Source organism: Argiope bruennichi, chromosome 4 (assembly GCF_947563725.1).
Source record: "Argiope bruennichi chromosome 4, qqArgBrue1.1, whole genome shotgun sequence".
Lineage (NCBI taxonomy): Eukaryota > Metazoa > Arthropoda > Arachnida > Araneae > Araneidae > Argiope > Argiope bruennichi.
Genome location: NC_079154.1, coordinates 47,195,772 through 47,218,989, shown reverse-complemented (window position 1 = coordinate 47,218,989; position 23,218 = coordinate 47,195,772). Strand labels below are relative to the sequence as shown.

At 27.3% G+C, this 23,218-nt stretch overlaps 1 protein-coding gene across 3 annotated transcripts; it reads left to right on the top strand.

Moving 5' to 3' along the window:
- Nucleotides 1-1,540: 1,540 nt before the first annotated feature.
- Nucleotides 1,541-23,017, top strand: LOC129966098 (male-specific lethal 1 homolog). Of its 3 annotated transcripts, none has more exons than XM_056080475.1 (8): nucleotides 1,541-2,144; nucleotides 6,814-7,067; nucleotides 7,601-7,902; nucleotides 9,735-9,790; nucleotides 11,098-11,165; nucleotides 11,523-11,635; nucleotides 12,606-12,678; nucleotides 20,802-23,016. In XM_056080475.1, the coding sequence occupies exons 1-8, from the start codon at nucleotides 1,671-1,673 to the stop codon at nucleotides 20,944-20,946; spliced, it is 1,485 nt and encodes a 494-aa protein (XP_055936450.1). In that variant the 5' UTR covers nucleotides 1,541-1,670; the 3' UTR covers nucleotides 20,947-23,016. The 3 variants fall into 3 exon arrangements, with proteins under 3 accessions (XP_055936450.1, XP_055936452.1, XP_055936451.1); XM_056080477.1 differs by lacking the exon at nucleotides 1,541-2,144 and adding an exon at nucleotides 4,180-4,607 and having other exon boundaries at nucleotides 20,802-23,017; XM_056080476.1 differs by lacking the exon at nucleotides 1,541-2,144 and adding an exon at nucleotides 4,181-4,621 and having other exon boundaries at nucleotides 20,802-23,017.
- Nucleotides 23,018-23,218: the final 201 nt, after the last annotated feature.

Below are 23,218 nucleotides of genomic sequence, written 5' to 3'. Positions count from 1 at the left end.
ATAGGATATTCCGACATTTGTCTTGTCTTCATTAATTTAGTCTGAGCCGTGTTTACTCTCAGCAAAACACACAAACTAACAAATCACTTACATTGATTAGATACACAATAGACTGAGTGGATATGCCAACTCAATTGAACTCGGCAAAGTTGCTGGCCTGACACCAGATCTGATCTTGTCACCACACGTAGACAAATTTCCGCTTCCCCTCAATAATATCCGCTTTGGCGAGAGTCCTGGATGCTATATCAATGCAATAGTAAAACTGTTTTTATATTTATTCATATTATAACGTCTATTTAAATCTTTTTATTTCATAATCGAGACAAGCAAAAATCTTTGAAAAAGTTCCAAAAAGTGTGTTTTTATGAAACTTTAACATCCTAGTGGCACCACAACATGTACTCCAATTTGTTTCCTATTTTTAATTTATTTTATCTACACCAAAAGGCAAATTTTTGGCACTATTACAAATTAAGAAGCAATAGTTCTTTATTTCTTTAAAAACTTTAAAATGTACAAAAATTTCAATAATAATTTTCAAATGTAGCAAAAAATTTCAATTATTAAAAAACAAACGTTGATTTTTTTTGTTTCACCTTATTGTACAATCTGTACTTTAAAGATACGGATTTTATTTCACTTGTATAGAAATACGTTTGCGCTACATAAAATCCGCACCATTACGTAAAGCTAAACAAGATTTATAAAAAATTAAAATATAAAGATTTCCGAAATCCATATGCCACAAAATTAGAAAAATGGTACAAATAAAGCAGCGAAAAATTCAATTTTAGAACAATGCATAGCATAATTTAGTAAATTTAAAAACAAATTCACCAAGCACATAAAGAAGTCTTGTACTGAAAAAATTCATAAGTTAGGTTTGGTAATGCTCTTTGAGATTTATTTCCTTCACAAGATTTCTTTTGTTTTAATGTCAGCTTGTTGCCATCGTTTTTGTTGATATCTTAAAAAAAATAATAACATTTAAAAGTATCTCTCGCTTAGAGTATATTCATAGCTATTCCTTAAAGATCCACGAAAAACAAATGAGAAAATCTGAAATCATTCCTGTAGCAAATTTTCAGAACTGCAAAAAATTTTCATATATAAAAAATTACATAATTTTTTCTTATATGGATTTTTATTTCGGTATAAATAAAGACTTTTATCATTAGACAATTTAAAGTATTTAAAATGACTTAGAAATTGTTTTTAACTAGAAAATATGCTGAAATCAATGAAATATCAAAATTTGAATAAATTGAACAATTGGAACAAAGTAATTAGGAAAAGAATAGAACATACCTTAAAGTAATTTTTCACTAGATTTTACTATTATTTATTGTCTAGAATATGAATAATAATAATAACTTTTTTTCTGGACTTTAAAAGAATTCGAATTTGTAATTATTAGTATAAAATAGATTACATACATTTTTTCAAAAGCTCACATTTAATTTTTTCCCCCTTACTTTTTTTTTTATTGTACTTCCTCACAATATAGCCAATAAGATTTCGAAACCAAATTGACGTCACAACCACATTGAATATGGCGGATGTACGTTTGTTGTTTAGGAGATCCAAATGAATGTATGTGAAACATTTATAACAGTAGTTTGTATATATCTGATGTAATAAAAAAAAATCGCAACAAAGAATATAAGATGAGGTCGGGAGCAGTAGATACCGATCGGTTCAAAGTCGAGGGACGTCAAACCGGGCATCGGCGAAAAATGTCAAAAAATACTTCTGTCTTAAATGGCGCCTCTGCAAGTTTCAACTACGCCGCTGAAAATGATAGCGTGGTCAGGAAGGTAAAATTGACTTCTTCTTTCCAAGATCACACATGCACTAAATCCCATGATCTTTCTCACAAAAAAATGGACGGAATCAAAGAAGAGAAGAAATCACTCCCATGCGTTGATGATCATTTACTACACACCGATGACAACGTTGTTCAGAAAAAGTCGAATGGTACTGCAGCTGAACCGTCCCATATGATTGATCAAGAGTTGACACTTACTAATATTAACTTGCGGAATATGCTGATTTCACATATAGATATAATTAATCAATTGCAGGAAGAATTAGCGAGAAAGAACAGGCTTATTTCCGCACAGTGTAGGGAAACTGCAAAGGTAAGATTTTTCATCTTGCAAGACTGCTTAAAATTAAAATTAAAAAAAAAAAAATGCTAGGTTCACAGATTTTGTTGATTTTCACCAATTGGTATATAGGGATGTTCTACATATACCACTGATAAGGGCGGTATCGTAGGAGTGTTGTTATTGGTTGTTCCTAGTTTGTTTACACCTTTGTAGCGTCAGGTACAACCTCTGTGCACACGGTGATAAATAAAGCGAGATGTAAGGTTAGTCAATCAGTGATTTTAAAGTCAGTTGACAGTTCTTCCCCCTAAACATAACTTTCTCGTATTATCAATCTCATATTCATGAATATGTATAAATTATATCATTTAATTTAATAAGCTGTTTTATCACTTCATTAACAATGGATTAAAGAATACAAATAAAAATACAATCATTTTAATTATTGAATTTTTTATTGCTATTTTGTGTCGAGTTTTGGGCAGTTAACTCAGTTGAAGTTTATTTTTGTTATAAAACTTTGACAAGTTAAATATATCATAGACCAAACATTTGTATATTTTTCTTCATATAATTTTTTTGTATTTCATGTAACATTATGTATTTATCTTCCTTTTTAGTAAACTAAATAACCAATTCTGTTATTAGTTATTTTTAGAATTAAGTTTACTGTTCTAACTTGATTGTATGCATTTGGCATTTACTTATCATTTGATGATAAACTTTAGATTTATTGTTTGTTGTTTTTAATGATTTTAACATAGTATTGTAAGTCAATATTTTTTTACATTTAAGTTTACTCCAGTAATGTTACTGATCTTTGTTGTTTTTATTATTTTAAGAATTAGAATTGAATTTGTTATTGTTGAATTTCTCCATTATTTTCACAAATGAACAAAATATGCATGGTTTAAAATACTTACCATGTAGCAAGCAATTTATTTTGAGATAGGGAGCAATATACATTCATAAACTCAATGTTAGTTATGATATATCTTTGAAAGTCTGGCTATATGTATTACGTTACATATGAATATCTTCTATTATTTTTGCTAATATGATTGCAAACTACCAAAATACATCTGTTATTGGTTTAACTATTTTTAATTCTCATAATAAATAGTTTTACAAACAAAATAGTGTTATTTACTTTTATTTTATACACAGTTAGCTGTAATAATTTTATTTAGTATATATGGTTAAATGTTATTATCAAAAAACATTTATATTTAGTTTTGATTCAAAATTAGTTCTATTATTGACTTTTAAATGATGATTATAAGTAATATTTCAAAATTGGGGTGATTTTTCAATGGAATTAAAATATTGAAAGACATTTCTCAGTTTTTTATAAGCAATTCTCTGTTAATTAATCATAAAAGGATCCTTGTGCATAAACTGCACGACAGTGATTAAATGCCAAAGATATTATTATAACCAACAATTTTGACTAAAAAAAAATTCCGTCAAAGATGTCATGTTAATCCATTGATTATGTTTATCAATGACATGTGGTTAAGCCTAAAGTTCACTAATTATGCAGTTGTTAAACCAAAACTTCAATATTTGCATGAGGTTAATACACAAGTATGTATAAAAGTTTTGGTTGTCTTTTGATTTTATGGTTGTAAACTATATTGTAATGTCAAAGAAATAGACTATTCAGAAATGTTAAAAATAATGGTATACCTATTTTTTTTCTCTTGCTAGTAAGTACTTTTCTACCTGTTCTGTTAGTATTAAAAAAGAAATTTCATCCTAACCATAATTTACTTAGAATTTACATGATATTCTTAAATTATTCATACTTGAGCACATCATAATTTTATACTTGAGTATTATTAGAAGCCAAATTGAGATTTAAAAAAAGCACCTTCAGTCACAATTTATAGTAAAAAAGACTTATGTTCTATATAATCTGCTTAAAACTAAGCAGTTATTTTGCTAAAATTTTTGAATTTGAATTCTCAATCTGCTTGAAACTGAATAGTTATTTTGCTAAAGTTTTTAGATTTGAATCCTAAACTTATTTTTTAAATATTTTAAGGGATTTAAACTATGTTTCATCCTAATAACACACCTCCTTTTTAAAAGAAAAACGGAAATTTTTAGATCGATGTAATTAAGTGTAAAATCAATAACTGGGAGTAAGCGAGGAAAGCCATTTAAAAAAAAGAAATCTGCCTTAAAAGTCGTATGCATTCTCGTGAAATATCTTCGCAAACTGCGCGTGCGCATTTGTGACGTTTTATAGCCTTGTTCACAGTAAGTTAAGCCACATGTAAACATTGCTCCTTTCAATTCATAGCTACTACTTGTTTTATCGGAAATTTGGGCGATTCATTAAAAAAAGAAAGTTGAATTTAACTTGTCGTTTAATTCTGTTATTTTTAAGTAGTTTTTACAAATAAAATGATGAATTCATGTTTATTTTCAATAAAGCAAGACGATATTTCGAAGTTATTGTTTCAAATTGGAACAAAACCAGGAAACGTAAACTTTGTTTGGTAACATTTAAACTTATTTTTTGTTATTAAAGGTGCAATTTTCTTTTTAATAATATTTGGAAATTAACCATAAGTTTCGATGGTGTTATTATTTTGCATTTTTGTTTTGTTTTAATGTGACTTTTTAACCAGTGATGAATCATTATTTCCGTACTTGATTATCCAGTAAATTTTTTTTTTATTCGCGACGTTTATTTGTCTAAAAATATTAAAATAACGAAGAATCAATTCATTAAAAGCTAAAATTTTAAAGCTTTTTAATTCCATCCATATTTGATTGTGCAATTAAAAAAATGTTTTTCGCGATGCATATTTGCCTGAAAACTTTGGAATAACAATGGATTGATCCAGTGGAAGTCAACATTTTTTAGATGTTATTTCCCTATCAAAAAATTTTCGATTTAACTACGGTGTATAAATTGATTTTCTTATGACACAAATTTGTAACATCATTTATATGATATTTGTATACTGTTTTTAAATAATGGTATATAATTTTTGTAAGTACTTTTTGAAATTTTTTGAATTATTAAAATTACTTTTCCTCTAAATAGTTACTTTGTCTGAAATTCAGATATTGTAATGAAATTTGATTAATTTATAGTTATTATTTTTGCAGTTTATTTTATGATTATGTAATTAAATTATTTATTATTAAAATCCTTCCCTCTGTAATTGATATTTATTACAGTAGCTGTAAAGAAGTAAAAAAAAAAAAAAAAGAGAGATTAATTTTCATAAGTGTGGTTTTTAATGCAAATTTCTGAATGATTGCAAGCATTAGTTCCATTAGTATCATTGGAATGCAATGATTAGCTGGATAACAAAGAATCTATAGTTTTAAATTATTCAAAGTACATGAAGTATGATAAATTGTGTGTGCAATATTTGCAGCATCTGGAATATGCAACATGCAAAACTTTTAAACCTAAAAAGAAAAGGCTTTGTTGTCTGCTGAATCAGAAAACTTCATTATAATATTCATTATACTAGTAAGATTTCTGAGGAATGGTTAAAAGAGAGATATTCATTTATTTTTTTAAAAGAAGACAAGATGATAATAAATAAATAAAATAAAGGAAATAAGAAGCATTCAATTCTATTTCAATATTCTCAGTTTAAAAATTAATAAGAAATATTTGTAGTGTAGTTATGTAAAAGATGATGTTGAAGAGTGCTAATACATTTATATATTAACCTACTGATAGTCTCTTAAACAGCAGTCATTCTCATCTTAAACCACTGGAGATTTTACTCTATTTTTAAGGTTTTTACATATATTCCGATATAGAGTAACAATCTGTTAGTAATCTTAGCTGTTAGTAATACTGGTGATAACTATTTTATTTCATACAGTGTTAGAGGATTTGAAGTTTATCCTCTTGAAAATTCTAACTACAGATTTGACTTGTTGGATTCAAGAGGTAAAATTTCAAGAAATTTTCAGAGAAATGTTATGTAGAAGAAATAAGAAATTAATATTTTGTTATATTGATGTTTTGTATATAGGCTCTGTGCTGAAAGTATGTAAAAATAGTGGTTTATACCGAGTTGATTCCTAATGTTTGAATCTTGAGCTTATACATATATGAATATAACTCTCATATTGCATCAAAATTGAATGTAATTATAATTTAAATGATATATGCATGATTAATTGTAAATTCCATCTATATTAAGAAAGGGCAAATTTTCAGTCACTTTTGTAAATAAGTGAAGCTCAGCGTGAGCTCTGCTAATGGCTGTATAAATGTCTACTTGTCAAGTGTTTTGTAATATCTATCATATTATTTAAAATCATCCCTATGAGTTTTTTGTTGAGTGTATTATTTTAACGAATCATCTAAACGAAAAAAAGTTGCTTTATGGTAAGTTTTGAGAAGGTAGCGTGCAATTGTTGTAAAATGTGTTTCAAAGCAGCTTCTGACTGCGTATATAGTTTTGGTAGAAATGTTAATGAAAAGCTTTTAGCACTCTTAATATTGATAGTGCAACTCATAATTAGTAAAATTAAATTACTCTTCTCAATTTGAACCATTATTTTTGGATGCTTTTACCTGTGTGTACATGTATTTAAAAAATATAACTAAAAATTATGTTTCAAGATAGTTATTTCTGTTGTATAGATAAACATTTTTTAAACTTGTTTTAATAATTTTTAAATTTTACATTGTACTATTGTGGCTTTTCAGTTAAGAGCTTGTCTCGACCGCAAACAAAGGAAAATGTGTCTTGTACGTAGAAACTGTACAAAATCAGATGACGATAGTACAGATAACGTATTGGAAGGTAGGAGCAACTTCTCAAATTGTGAGGTTCCATCAGTAACAGCATCATCAACAACAGCTTTTATTTCAAGTGGACATCCCAGTGTCAGAACTCCAGTTTTAGCTACACGCTATTTTGGAAGACGTTCAAAGACAGTGCCATCGAGAGCTCTTAAGAGGCAAGTTTTTACTAATTTTTTTATTGTATAGTGAAAATGCATAAGACTATCTGTCAGTATTGAGATTTGTAAAATAAATAAATAAATAAAGTGCAAACTAATAAATATGAGCTGTTTATTTTGGAACTAAATACTAAGATAAAGAAATTCCTGCTTGACGTTTTAGAGGATTAATCCAAAATTTGCTTGATAATAGTTAGATGTCTGGGACTTTAATACAACATTTTACCTGTGGGAATAAGTTTCATAATTATTATTTTAAGAATGTCAAGGGATTTTAATTATTTTCAATTTACTATCAAAAGCTCATAGTTATTTGAAGATTAAAGAAATGAGGCTTTTTTTAGGCCATGGATATATTTTGAAACTAGTTGGTACCCCAGTTCTAAAAGTGTATTTTAAGTTAACTCGAGTTTGGCACAGCTTGGCCAATATTGGTCCTTGCGCCATAAAAAAACAATCAAATCAAATCTAAAAGTGTTTTTTTTTATTCTGTAGCATTTTTCAGAGATCTCATTTGAAATTATTTTTAGGCGGTACATGGGGCCACCTAAGACATTTCCAGTTAAGAAGCTAACCATTAAGAGTGAATCCTCAACAGCATCAGTATCATCTACGTCTGAAATGAATGATATTGATTGCCAGAAGACTCTTGTTCCATTAGAAATCTTAGAAGATGGCATCATAACTACAGGCATAAGACGAGTTCGCAAAAGACGGGGAAGAAGGCCGAAAAGGGTGCCTAAAAATACGGACTATCTAACAACAGATAAGACTTATTTTTTAGCAGATCTCCAGCCTGCTCCAGAAACACTCAGTTCCTCCGAAATACATGGTATTAGCTCATTTTATGCATTTCATTAATTCTATTATTATTCTAATTTTTAGCAATTGGCAAAGAATAGATATTGACCTTGTGTTCAGGCTGATGTTTTGGGAAGCTAGGTACTTGCCATTCTAGACTAGCATTTATTTCCTGCTAAAGCAATAAATCTGTCACCATAATGTTTTAATTGCTTTGTGATCTTTTTAGTTTTCAAATTTCTCTTTTTGGAAAAAGGCCATTAATTTTTTTTTTTTTTTTTTTTTTTTAAGATAGACAAAATGTAATAAGAACCAGCAAGTTAGTTACTTCTCGCCCAAGAGGGCTTTTCAATTCCTCTATCCTTAGCACCTTGCCCCCTAAATGTCTTGACTATTCATCCATTTTTAAATGTTTGGCAAGACTCTTTAAAGAAAAAGGAATGTGCATTAATTTTTTTTTTTAATCATCAGAAAGTAAAGTTCATGGTTTAGCCTTGACCTCAGTAGAACTACTTTTTTTTTTTTTTTTTTCATTAACAGTTAAATATATAACGTGAGGTAACTGAATAAGGCAAATGAGTGAAACGTTTGATGAACCCATGTAATTAATAAGTCTTTAGGAAAGAGACAAATTACTTAATGATTAAAAGTGAAATCCTAAATTTTTCCTTGTGCATTAGTTAGTTTAAACCACAATCAAGGATAAAAATTCACTGTATGCAGGGCATGTATGGCATCTAAAGAGAACATGAACAGTTGAATTACACCAAGTTTCTTTGATATTATGAAACATAAATTATTTGGAATTGAAATATTACATTAAGATTTTCCAAATAATTATACATGACTTAATTATTGTATACTAATATTTGTTTATTATTATTATTATTTATGATTAGTCTTTAAGTCTCAAAGATAATATTTACTAAAGTAGGGTCCAAGAAATCTTCAAAAGAATTTACAAATTATTAGAATCCTTGATTTTATCATTGATTGTTATTCATTAATTGTTGATACCATTCTGATTTTTTTTTTGGTAATGCACAGTTTATTTTTAAATGATGGATTAATACTTGACAATTATTTGCATTAAATTTTGATTGCCCTAAATAATTCTCATCTTGTATAATACTTGATATGACATTTATAGTTGATTTACTAAATAATAGTATATACAGTAACCAAAATTATTTATTTCTTCTTATTAAATTAAAATTAGCAGTGTTGTAGGAAAAGAAAACTGCTCTAGGAAAAGAAATAAGATCAAATTTTGAATTAAAAAAAATTTGCCGTTCAATTTTCATTTGCTCAACTAAGCTGTTATATTGTGGCGCCATCTATCCTCGTATTTTTGAATGAAAATGATGACAGCGTAATCAAGGAACCAAAATAAACAGGATTATTTTCCATCCCAAGATTGTCATTATATTATTTATTTTAAATATTAAAATGCAATATAGTAATTTTCGTAAGTAACAAAATTTCTGATTGGGAGAGGAATGCATTTTTCTTTTAATTCAATGCACATGATGTCTGCCATTTATCTAATTAATTTTTTGTATGTTCTGTTAAGGAGATTTTCAAAAAATTCTATTGTAACTTGGTTTTCACTTTAATTCTGTACAAAGAACTTAAGGATATTTTTAAATTCAGAATATGTTTAAATATTCTCATCTTTGAAACTTGATATATTGTACCATTTAAGTAATTTTCCATTTTTTAAAAAGTAGTTTGAATCCAACTGCTTATTCTCAAGGTTATTGCTTTAAGACACCTTTAATTTGTATGAAAATTGAAATTACGGAAAAAATTAAATCTTTAAAAAATAATCTAAAAATATTAAATTGAAATTTTCTTTCATAGTGCCTTCATGGAAGCTTAAACCAGTGACAAGCTTTTATCAGATGGAGGGAACTGAGGTAATTATCTTGTTTTTATTCTATGAGCTTTTAGTGTTTTATTTTATAGTCCAGATTCGTTATTTCCCCACTTTGATATTGTAAATTATAGCTCCCTAAACTGTCAGTTGCAATTCCAGTCAAATTTATGGAAGGATATATATATTAAGTTTAAGTTCAATGATAAATTTTAGTTTGCCACAGTTTTCTCTTTTTTTTTTTTTAAATAAAATTGTATTGAACTTTTATTTTCTGACTAAAAGATCAAGGGGGAAAATTAGCTCTTTTGTAGATTTATTTGAATTCTATTTTTTATCATGCAAGATGATAGTAATAAACTGGCCTATTGAGAGCATTCTGCTATTGCTGCTAATTGTCGAAATGATATCAAAATTTGTACTAGCATTTTTTTTTTTTGTCTTAGGATATTAAAATATTTTTTTAAAAATTTAAATGCTAAATTTTTATAATATGCTAAAAGGATTTTAAATGCAATTACATTGTCACATTTACAAATTTTTAATCTATGCAAAAAAAAAAAAAAAAAAAAAACTAAATTGCTTTAGCACATGGAATAAGCAACATTGAAATATTATAGCTAGGATGGAATTTGATTCATCATGATCATGAATTGTTGTAATCACTGATGACATACCCATTTATTTAAATGGTACTGTCAACACCCAAAAATCTAAATTTCATATCAATTGGATTATTAGTAGCTGAGTGTTTTGAATAAACCAATTTATTTTCACATTTGTTCTTAGCTAATGTTTTAATTATCATTTGCAGATTTCTGGCACTCTTCTATTGATATAAAATAAATGGTTTTAAATTGTATGTAATGTATTAATATATCAATAGAATGTTTAAAAGTTGAATGATTTTTTTTTATTATAGTTTTTCCCAGAATGATTCCTTAAAATGTAGATTTAAAAATTAATCACATAAATAAATTGTGTAAAATAGACTTTTAATTTTTATTCCCCCCCCCCTTCTTTATCCACTATCAAGAAATGTTTTCTTCATTAATAAATAATAATCATAAAAAAGAATTCCAGGATCATAATATATCTCATTATAAAATGTTAATATTTCAGAAAATGTGTTTATATATTGAGTTCAGCTTATTAGATACAATTGTAGGAATACTAATTTATTTTGGCTGTGATTAGGAATAATTTTAATGGAACAAATAGTTTATTAATTCTCTTTTTCACTTGTTACTTGTGGCTTTTATTCAAAATAGCTTGTTGAGATTATTGTAATTCAAATTATTATATTAACTTCAGATTTCCAATATTTAAAATTAGTGCATTCTTTTTTAGAATATAAATGATTCTGTCTTTGAACGAAGACATCAAAAATTTGAACTAGATGAACGCCGCAGGAAAAGGTATGATTTTAAAATGTTTGTATATTTGAGTGCCTTTATTTAGAATTCAATATAAAACATTCATTTTTTTAAATTTTTAATAATTTGTTTTGAATTCCTGCATTAGATCCATAAATAATATTAAATTGTTACTTCTTTTCATTGCTTTTTCCATACCTTAAAACCATATTCCATTATTACTAACACATGGAAGTTATTCATGCATTTCCTCATATCTTAAATGTATATACAAGGAAAAAACACACACATATTTTTTAAAGATTTGAGTGGCAACCTTGTAAAACGTTTATCAGCTTATCTAAACTATAAAATTTAGCATTTTGCATTTGTTAACTAATGCAAATTTGTTGTTCTTAGGTGGGATATCCAAAGGATTCGAGATCAGAAGGCATTGGAGAAGAGGCGAGCTAGAGAAAAAGAGAAATCTGCGAAGCGCAAATCATTATCTTTGTTGCCAGATCTACGTCATAGTTAGTTGCCACTTCTGTATTGTACTTTTTGTTGGATGTTTTGTGAATATTGTTTAAAAATTTCTTTTTAGTTTCAATTATTAAAATTTTTGTGTTATTTAGCAAATTTGGATAAACTTGATTCTTTTGCCAAGATTATGAATGTATTGGTTATTAAATACAATGCATAAAATAGATATCTGAATTTTGACTCCCCCATAAAAATCATTCTTTAAGTAGCATCTGCATGAATTATTGTTTAAAATGTTTTATGTCTGATGAACCAGGTCAGAAATAGTATTGTATTCTTCAGTTCCTTTCATTTATTAACTTTAAAAAAATTTAAATAATGAAAATTTAGTACATTTGATTTCAAAATTCATTTCCATATCACCATTAATATTCATGTTTCAATATTTGGAACTTAGTTTTTAAATTGAAATCACACATGGCTTGCACATAGTTTTCAGTAAGGAAAAGTCATTGTCAAATCAATCTGATTATGGGTACTAGTCTTAAATTAAAACAGAAAGGGCATTCTTCAATGTGAATATGCTAAAGTAAATCAGTAAGTCATCTTGGTAACACCATTTTGAATTTCATGATTGGAAATCAACTGAATTAATTCTGTCATAAAGGAATTCTATTTTTTTCCCTTGCTTATATGTCTACTGACATTGTGAAAAAAGAATTCTTTCAATTCATGATTCTTTTTATCATGGAAAAAATTTTACATCTGAAATATGGAAAAAACTTGGGTCTGCATGCCTTATTTGGCATTGGTTTTTATGTTAGTGAAAAGGATATTTAACTAATGTTATGCTTTCCAAATAGCTGTAAAAAGAACTATCTTCTGACAAATTTAAGAATTTATTTTTCTAATTTTTTGAAAATGTATTTATGTATTATTATTATTTTTACTTAAGATAAATTTTAAAAACTTTAGAACAAGGTTTAAAGGTGTATCATTGATTTTTTTTTTTTTTTTCAGTTGAGTACATAGAAGTAACAGAGCAGTTACCAGTGACAGCATTTGGCCACCTCATTCCTCTCTTTCAGCCATGGTAAGTTTCTTTTTGCTTCAAAATTATTGTTTTTAAAAATATCTATTTAAATTTGATTTTTTTCTTTAAACATAATGGTGGTTCATGACATTTTTAATGGCTTTCCCCAGAAAGAAATCAATGTTTAATAAATCCGATGAGCATGGGGGGGGGGATTGGTCCACCACACCAATCCATTGATGCATGAATGAATTGTTCAAATGGCTATGAACATCCTGCCCAAAATGATACTGACACCCCATCATGTTGGAACCACATGTTGTACCTCACATTTGGGGAAACGTCATCAAGCCCACTGGGTAGAATCTTTTCCAGAAAGATCAAATAATTTGTGGTGTTCTACCTAGATGGTAAAAAGGTACAGCCCAGCTAAGAATTTGCCAACTAAACCCACCCGCATATTAATTTTGAAGTGTTGTGCTGCATGATGGCACACACTGTTGGGGGGGGGGTTATTGGGTCCACAAATTCTAATTGTGAAAATTGAATGTGCCTTCCCTATTGAATTTAGCCTCATCAGTGAACTACACATAAGCTGGGAAATTCACATCATGGGCACTTTCTTGCAGAAACACTTAGCGAAACGCACCTGATTAAGATGATCATCGAGGAGCACTAACTAAACCCTTTAGAGGTGAAAGATATGGAAGGACTCGATCAGGTTGCGTAGTGTCATGAAAAGTGCTTAAATTTAAAAACTATTTTTAAGCACCTTAAAAGTGCTTACTGCAGAAAATGTCCTTAAAAAGTTCTTAATTTTCTTGTGAAGTGAAGAAAGCTTTTTGTTTTGTTTTGTTGAATATGAAAATTTGAAATCATGGTCATAAAGGTTTGTTTACCGGATGTATTAAAAAAGAAAACAACAAAAGGGAAGCACATATTAAAATAATGCTTAATGATTTTCCCCTCCTCCTTTTTCCGTTTTATCCCCTCCCTTTTTCTTCAACAATGTGCATTGCTATTTATTAAAATACTGGAATAGTTATCTGGAAGGATCAGTGCAAAATGTGTACTAAGCCATACTTTGCTTGAACAACCTACTACAAGTTTTCAACTGTACTATATTGAATTGTTATTGTGGTACATAATTACGTTAGTCAAATGCTTAAAATCTAGCATGATGAATTTTACCTTGAAGTCTTTAATTTTAAATGATCGTGATATCTTTCGCAGTATATTTTTGATTATCCCCATCCATTTGAACATGTTTATTTGTTGGACTAACCTTGCCAAATTTGTTTTGACTAAGAAAAAAAAAAAAAGGAACTGCTGTATCTAGAAATTAAATATTTTTAAAAAAGTTTTCAAAAAATGCTTTTTAGAATTTTTTTTCAGGATTAAGGCTTTATCATTTTATAATCTTTTTTTATAACTCTTATACAAATTTTGTCCTGAGCAACATCCAAATTTTTAAGTCATTAAAGTTAGGAGCATGAAATTTGGGAAATTATTTTTTGGGTATTAGAGGTATGCTAAGAGCAGAATTCTCAAACTTTTAATTCGAAGTTTAATTTTAAAAAGTAGAATTTTAATGTATTTTCATCATAACAACAAAGCATATTATCACATAAAAATTATATTAACACCATTTTAAAGGTTAAAAAAGAACAACTTTTGAATAAAAAAAATTTGTTTGATTTAAAATTTGGAAAAAATAATTTATGAGAAATTAGTTTTGGACACAGTTTATAACAAAGATTTTTATTATAATGAAATTCAAAATGATAATGGTTCTTCGAATCCTTGAATCACATTATTCTGCAGCTGTTAAAATTGTAGTAGAAGGAAAAAAAAGGTTTTCTTCGCTTTAATTTAAACTTATAAAAAAATTGTAAAGCTTGTTTATTAAATAAAATACTTCATTTGATAAGTTTTGTTAAATTTTGAAGCAATGTGATATATTATCTTGCTCTGGCTTCAAGGTTGACTTTTTAAAGATGCTTCAGTTGGCATTTTTACTTTCTCCTATACAAAATTTAGAGAAAATATTCTAATCATCAAAAAAATGTGAACTCGAGGTTTTAATGAATTTCCACGTTTTATTCCTCTTTGAATCAGAAAACATATTTTCAGAAAATGTCTGTCTGTGATAAAGATAACACAAAAACACTTTGAGCTAGATGGGTGAGATTTGGTATTCAGCCTTCACACTAAACTTGTAGATTTCGGTCAAACTTTCAGCTACATCTGTTTGGAGGAAATCTATTTGTCTGTCTGACATTTTCCAAATTTTGAGCCAATTCCAACAAGAGGTTTGCCACATATCCATTTGTACTTTCAGAAATATGGAAACGTAATAACTCAAAAATATAGAGACTTAAATATAGCAAATTTGGTATGTACTTTTGTGACTATGTAGTTTTGAGACAAATTTTTATTTTAATCAATTGGGAAAAATGCGTCTAAAACTCAATTTTGCTTTTCGGATACTTTCAACCGCATGCCAGAGATTAATTCCAAAACACTTGCCAACAATCACACAATAGAATTGGTAAAAATAGTTATTTCACGCCTTGTGTTAATATTCCGTAACATATGTTAATGCCACACAAGGCATTTCTCTGCAATATGCAAGAAAGCTTTGGGGAGATGCTCTGGCTGATTTATTTCAACTTTATTTCTAACTACAGAGCTGATATTTAAAAAAAATTTGTTTTCATTATTTATGAAAACAAGGACTTGTCAAAGCATTTTCATTTTTTCGGAAACTATATATATCATTTCTTCTGCAATTTTTTTTAAGTAAGAATTTTTGTTTATAGATTAAAAAGCGAGTTTTCATTAAATTTTAGGGACGTTTAAATGTTCAAAAAAGACTTTTGTGGCACTTTAGAAATAAGAAGCGATAAGACAATTTCTTTTTAGTCTGATCATTTGTGAATGCTGCTATTATTTTCTATTAAAAAAATTATTAAAAACCTTATTTAGAACATGACATTGTTCTATCACCAGTTCCATGGCATTTTGGCCAGTTGTATGACGATAGCCATAGGAATGCTTTAGTTTTTAGCTTTATAAGATTGCAAATAAAATTACTTAATAGAATGAGTACTACTTAAAAGGATTACTTAATACTCTTTCCATCCCAGCCATGGTGGATCTTAATTATTGTTGCTTATATAAAAGTCAAATACAAAATTTGTGGCCATGCTGAGCTTCTACATCTTTATCGGCATTTTCAGAAATGATGCATCTATCTGATACTTTATTTTTATTTTAAGAAATGTTGAAAAAGCTCACAGATATTTATTGTTAATCTAATAAAATTGACATAATTTTTTTGGTATTAATAGTTTTTTTTTCTGCTTTTATGATAATTTCTATGCTTTTGTCAAATCTAAAAGGGTATAATTTTACTATAGAAAATGTTATGCAAATACAGAAATAAATATTAAAATTTAAAAAATAAATGTTTAAAATGAATTTTTAAGAATTTTTTTCAATAAAAGTTATGCATTATTATAAAAAAAATACGATGCTTAGAAAATATGCAAATTTATGTATGCATACTTATACAAAGGTGCTTAATTTTTTAGGCTAAGGTGTTTAAAAAGTGCTTAAAAGTACTTCATTTTTGTAGCAATTTATCACTGTGCACCCTGTCAACATTCAAAGCGCACTGTTTTAAAACATTCCTAATTGAGAAGCAATTATGCACATGCTAGTCCTTGGATTACTCTCCTCAGCATCTAACATGCTTTCTTGCCTAATGATCGAGTGAGTTGATAGTAGCTTGCCTTCACTTGTCTTGTCACTTCTTAATAACTCATACTTGTGCAAATTTTGATGCAGACATGCAAACTAATGTTAAATGAGTGCAACGGCTTGTCCACTCTCCTCAATTATTCCATGCACTAAGTACATATCTGCAAGCTCTCTGTTCGTATAGTATTCCATATTCTTTGTATGTTGCCTATTGCCCAAATGAAGCAATCCTCCCTTTCCTTTTCAGCACTCTCCTGTACAATGATTTTTCCGAGCATGAATTCCTATGCAATTCTTAATCCTTATGATGTGCCTTACTTCCCGCAGAAGTTTATCACATCATTTACGGGACACCCTGTATATATATATATATATATATATATAATAATAATAAATCTGTTTAAAAGTTACAACTTATTATTCATCTTTTCCAGGGGTAAATTTTAAGTGATATGTTCTGTTTCTCTTTAACTGGGATTTGATGTTAGGGATCACTTAATTATCTTCATTTCATCTTACCTATATTTGGTTTTACTTTAGGTACATTTTCTATTTGAAAATTATTTATAATATTTTGTACAGTTTTAATATGTTATGCAATATTTTTGGACCACAATACATTATCTTTTTTTTTTTTTTTTTTTTTTTAATATATTACATTAACTGTAGAGGTAGTCTTGATTTTATGATTAGAGAATACTGAGATTTGAGACCTTATTTTATTGTAGATATTTCGAGGTAGCACAAACTATCTACATGTGAACTGATGGATATATTGTTAGAATTGGATAATTCCAAAGTGATATCATAAATTGACCTTTTATATATTTAGTAGGCATTTGTTTTATCATTACTTTGATATGGCTGTAAATTTGGATATCAGGAGTAGGACTGTATTAATTTTTGATTTATCAAAAAGAAAAGTCAATATTTTTGATATCAGTCTTTGAAAAATATCAATTATTATCATGGTCATGAGTCGCGACTCATGAGGAATCTCGATACAATAAATTGATATTCACAATTAATTCGTTTTCTGGATAGTGTTTATTTTTGTTGCTCTTCAATAATTTTCATCTTCATACTTTTGTTAATATTTCTTAAATACTGTCATATTCAAATATACAAAAATACCTTGTTTTAAGCATGTCTTTTTGGAATAAACCATTTTTTGTTCCCTAACTGAATGATAGCATCAATAAATGTATATTTAAATATAATAAAAGTATTATGTATCTTTTATTTTCATTTAAATTTATAATTCAAGTAAATTTTTTATGCTTTATTCATTCTAAACAGGGGAAATATCTTCCAAAAATAATGGTAAAGCAGTTCTGTAATAATTTTAATTTTTAATACCTTTATGAATTAAATTTAAAAATCATACAAATAATTGAACTTATAATATATCTGGTCAGAAACATATGCTAAAAACTATTTAATTTAAAAAAATTTATTGCATTTGTCCAATTAAGAATTTAATTTAAAAATGCATTTATTTAAATTTGAAATTTTGAGCAAGTATGTTTAATTTGAATTTTGCCATCATTTCCCAAGCATTTTTATTTTTTTGTTTAATTCTTTCTGTATAAGTTTTTATAAGTCTAACTTTTATAATGCATTTCAAAAATTTACTTGCATATATACATTGCAAAGCAAAAAACTGAATTTTTTATAAATTTAATTTAAATAAAAGTTGTTTTTTTTTGAAAATTTTTGAACTAATGATTTTTTAAAGTCCAGTTTTAATTTACTATAATGTTTTTGAAAAACATTTTTAGTGTCCAAATTGACATTTTAAAAATTTCGTATAGTTGTTCTATGCAGCCACAGGCACGGAGGTTGCAACTTTATATATAAATATTCTTATTAATTAAATTTGAAATTAAAATGCAATTTCTTTTAGTAAAGAATACAAATATTATATCTTACAGCAAGATAATACACTATTAACAACTAAATATTGCCAAGATAAGTAAAATGATTGTTCCACAAAAAAAAAAAAAAAAAAAAAAAAGCTTTACTGAAAATTAGTATAGTATATAACTTTCAAATTCTATGTTCCAGATATAAGCAAATATAAAAGCAGCAATGCAAAATTAAAATTTTCTGTTATTCATTGAAGTTAAAAATATTGTATAAATATGAAGCTATATGTTATCTCAAACAATCTGGAATAAAAAATGCACCAACCTTTGAAGTCTTTCAAATTTCACATCTCTACATCTAAAATAGTGATTAGTGTTAGCGTTTTTAATGCAAGATAAACTTACTATGTGAAATTTTAAGTATTTGTCTTAAAATGCTTTTTACACATATAGCATTTGTTATGTACTTGCCCTAACATAGTTTTTTTTCCATAAATGGTAACAACACACAGGAAATGAAACTGTGTAAATGCCCTATTGTGAATGGGAATCCCTTTTCCTCCACCTTAAAGGACTAGGAGAATGGACAATGGAAAAGAAATCAACACTTCCTAAAACGATGATAATTAGGATTCTTAGAAATTCCAACTTTTTTCAAAATTTGTTAAGAGTGTTTGCTCAGTCCAGATACTTATAAAATTTTTGATACATGAATATGTTGAATAACTGCTGATACTTTCCGATACTTATCGAATTTTCGATACATATTTGATTTCCGATATATGTCGAACTATCGATACATACCGAATTTTCGATACTTATCGAATTTTCATGACTGTAACGAATCAGGCCTAGCAATGTTATATGAATATTTTTTTTGGATTTCGAGGCATTGTTTTGCATATTGTTGGAAAATATTTGTTTTTTTCTTTTTGATCTGCATGCTTTTCTGTAGTTATGCACTTTTATATTTTTAAAAGTGTATAATTTTTTTTATATCTTCAAAAAATGCTCTTTTATAAATTTTATAATAATTTTATTACAATATTTTTTTTTATCTAAGATAAAGATTATTTTAAATTTTATTACCCCTATTTATTTCACTTTATATTATTGGATTATATGTTATGCTTTTTTCAAATTTTCAGGACTTTTGAAAGCATTTTCTTTTCTCCCCCCCCTTTTTTGTTGTTCATGTTCGTCCCCCCCCCCTGCTCTCCTAAATATGCAGTATTTTGAATTGATTTACAAATTCCTGCATTCATTCTCTTAAGAAATTTTTGGTGAAATTATTATTTTTCCATTTTTAATCTAAAGATACTTTTGTGGTTTTTTTCCATCTTTTAACTGTTTTTGTATAATCTTTTTTTTCCCTTCATTTTAACTTTTCATATTTAATTTTAATTTTTTAAATTTCATTTCGAATTTCACAATATGCCAAAATAGTAATTAGAAGTTATAGATTATTAGCTAGAATTTAAATATTCAAAGACATAGTATTGTACTTGAATGTTGATTATTTTTTTCATTGAGTTTATATTAATGATATCTAATGGAATATTTTTTCTTTTATTTAATTATGATCAAGACCTTTTCTAAAATTATTAATATCATTTATCCATAAATAAATTTGTTCTCTATAATATTTGTTATTAATGTTTTACTCATTTTGGAATTACTATTTTCATCTGTTTTTAAATTTTGAAATAGTAAATTGAATGATTAATTTTAATTATCTAATATACCTATTGTTAAAATTCTAGTGCATGTTTAAATTAAATCTGCCAGTAAATAAGAATAAATTTTATGTAATTCATATAAAAAATTAATTTTTGAAGACATCAGTTTTTGAATATGGGTTTTATTAAAATTACTTAATTTTACTTGTTAAAAGTATTATTATGTTGTTTATCGTTTCCCTTTTTTTTTTTTTTTAAATTGGCAGTAAAAAAAGTAAAAAATTTAAAAGGTATTATATTATTGAAAAAATGCAATTTGGTAAATTATAACATGAGGACATTGCTTTGGCACTAATGCATTGTATTAAAGGAGTTTTATCACAATTATTTTCTAATTGTTTTAATTGAAAAGAACACCAATATTTTAATTATAGAAAATGAAACTTTCTTTTATTTGGAGTCGTTCTGATTAGTCAGTATGTTAAGAGATGCTATTTACAATTTATAATAGTTTTAAATAAATAATGATATCATAATGTATAAAAAAACATTGATATATGTTGGACGATTTATCGCGATGATGAAGTTCGGTCATCGCCCAGCCCTAATTAAAAGGATGTCTTATATACCATTCTCATTATCTGATCAGAATTACAAGATTTAAAGCTAAATATGTAAAAAACTTCAAAAATGAATTAATTTTATATATGAGTAGTGAAGTGAATAAATTGTTATGAAAGTAATAAAGAGTGTAGGTTTCTTACATTTAATAACAAATTTTAAGTAAAGAATGTATTTGATTGTTTACTGAATAGTAATGACAAGATCCTAAATGATGTATATATTTATCTGTTATCAAATTTCATTTCAGTGAATTCTGTTTACCGTGGAATTTAAGAAACAATGTGGTGCAAGATGTGTCAGAATGTCCTTCTGCTCCTCCACCTCCTCCTCCCCCTTGTCCATCCAAAGGCAGGCGAGGGCGGCCTGCAATTGCTGGTCCAAAAGTCACCTGAATGAAATGATGTTTGAGGATATGGATTTCCTTTCACCTTTTCATTGGAGAGGCTTTCAATTCTGGTCTTGAATGAGCCGAAAACAGTGTTGTACTCATCTATAGTTGCAGAGTTCAGTAGTGTACATAATACCCATGTATTCAGAAGGAAAAAAATACTTTTTTAAATAAGTGTAAATGCTTGACTGGGTACAGTATCATTTTTTGGGAGGGGGGGACTATAATTCTTTTTACCTGAAGAACTATTCTGGAATTAATAAGGTCCTAGACGCTATGTGAAGGAAGTACTGGATTCAAGATTACATGTGGTTTGTGGACTTATAATAATTTGTAGAAATCATCTTGGGCTGATGAGTCTTTCTCTTGCAAACATCTAAGTCTTGAAATTTTTATGCAAGTTTTTATATAACACTTCTCCAAAATATGTTTTGGAATTATGGCAATAAATTGAAAATGGAAATTCATGACATGATAAATACTATCACTCCTGCAAAAAGGGGGGGGGGGAGAATTAGAAACCTTTAAACAAAAAGTCTTCATAAAAGTACAGACACAACTGTAGTACATCATATGGTTCTTTATGGAAATTTTATTTTCTTATATAAAAATAATTGTATTCCAATGTTAAAATGTGGAAAATGTAGTAAATGTCTGCCTGTAATGAAAATTAAAAAAATATATTGTCAGTAGTGGCAAGCCAAAGATGAAACTATCTGTGCTTTTTATTTAAATAAACATTTCCAGTATAATAATTTGTTATGAATACACCTACCTATAGGGAGTCTCTGGGCATGTGCAGTGATCCAGTTTTTACTTCCCAATTCAGAGCTGAAATGGTATAGCCTTTCATTCCGATAAACTTGTCTAGTGCATTTTCATCATGTATATAGAAATCACCAATTAAAACTCCATTGTAAACATAACATAAATAAATAAATGGATATATATTTAGCATTTTTTATGCGATGATAATGAGATGGTTCCTGTTCTGCTTATTCATTTTATTTTGTCTGAAATAGGACTGGGTGATGCTAAATGTTAATAAAGTCAAAAATAGTTTTGTTTCAAAATATTTGTCTATCAGTAATTTTGATTATCCTTGTAATTATGTTGAGTTTTTTTGTTGTAATGGTAATTACTGATTTGTTATTTTGTAAGATAAAATTGTGTTTATTATTTTGATGTTAAGATTTTATATAATTCACAGATTTCAGTGATGTGATTAGTTATGTTTTTAAGTTGTTGAATTTTCTATTCATATTAACAGAATACTTGAATATATGATTCGAGAGAAAAGGTGTAAAAGTTATAATGAATATCATGTAAACTATAGCAGCAGTAGTAACTTTAAAATAATATTCAAATTTTTAATTAGAATAATAATTTGTGTAGATATAATTTTAGTCATAGATATTTCAATTATTTTTGAAAGGCAAACTATTTGCTGAAAATGATGGGTGTTTGAAAAATATCTTATTATTCCATCACTTCCTATCTGTTACTATCTGTCCATCTCTAAAAACATTGACAATATTTTATTAAATTTCTTTGATTAATATTTTATTTATTTCTCATCATATATATATATATATATATATATATAATATATGCAAAAGTTGCTTCACTTGAAATTTTTTTCTAGGAGAGAGTAATGGATAATAGAATTCTAATCTTCTAAATTCAGTAAGAGAGAGGGAAAAAAAGTTTTTTTTCTTTCTCTTTGTTACTGAATTTAATTTTTTTCATTAGTGATTTTTTGTTGCATAATTATTATTAATTTTTTGAAATGTTTAAAATTTTCAAACTTACATTCTACATCTTTGTGGTGTTTTTCTTTATTATTCTCTATACAGAGAATGAATGAATGATATTGCAATTTGCCCATGTGAAACAATAATCAATTGTATTTCATATGGTCCATCGCCCAGTCCTTCAATGATATCCTCAACTGAAATAAAATTGAGTGAGATTTTGTATTCTATAATGTAAAGATCATTTTTTTCACAATGGGTAAAGCACATGTTTTTTTTTTTTTTAAATCATTCATGAACAGCTTTTGCTTGTAATTTGGTCTTTATTTTACTAGTTTTCGAATAAAGAATTTTAAATTTTCTTTGTTTTTTTTTTCTGACTGTCATTTTTACTAACATGTTTTTAAAATGTCGTTTTTATCCGGTAATGAAATATTTAAAATAGTGATGAATTAAACAATAGACATCGCTTGATCTGAAACTGCCTCTTGTCCCATAAGCAATTTACTGATACTTGTATTA

Bases quoted from the DNA above. Each gene is read 5' to 3' on its own strand.
- LOC129966098 (XM_056080475.1), top strand. From the start codon at position 1,671: ATGAGGTCGGGAGCAGTAGATACCGATCGGTTCAAAGTCGAGGGACGT. The intron at 9,791-11,097 runs GTAATTATCTTG...ATTCTTTTTTAG, and splicing joins ATCAGATGGAGGGAACTGAG to AATATAAATGATTCTGTCTT. The intron at 12,679-20,801 runs GTAAGTTTCTTT...ATTTCATTTCAG, and splicing joins ATTCCTCTCTTTCAGCCATG to TGAATTCTGTTTACCGTGGA.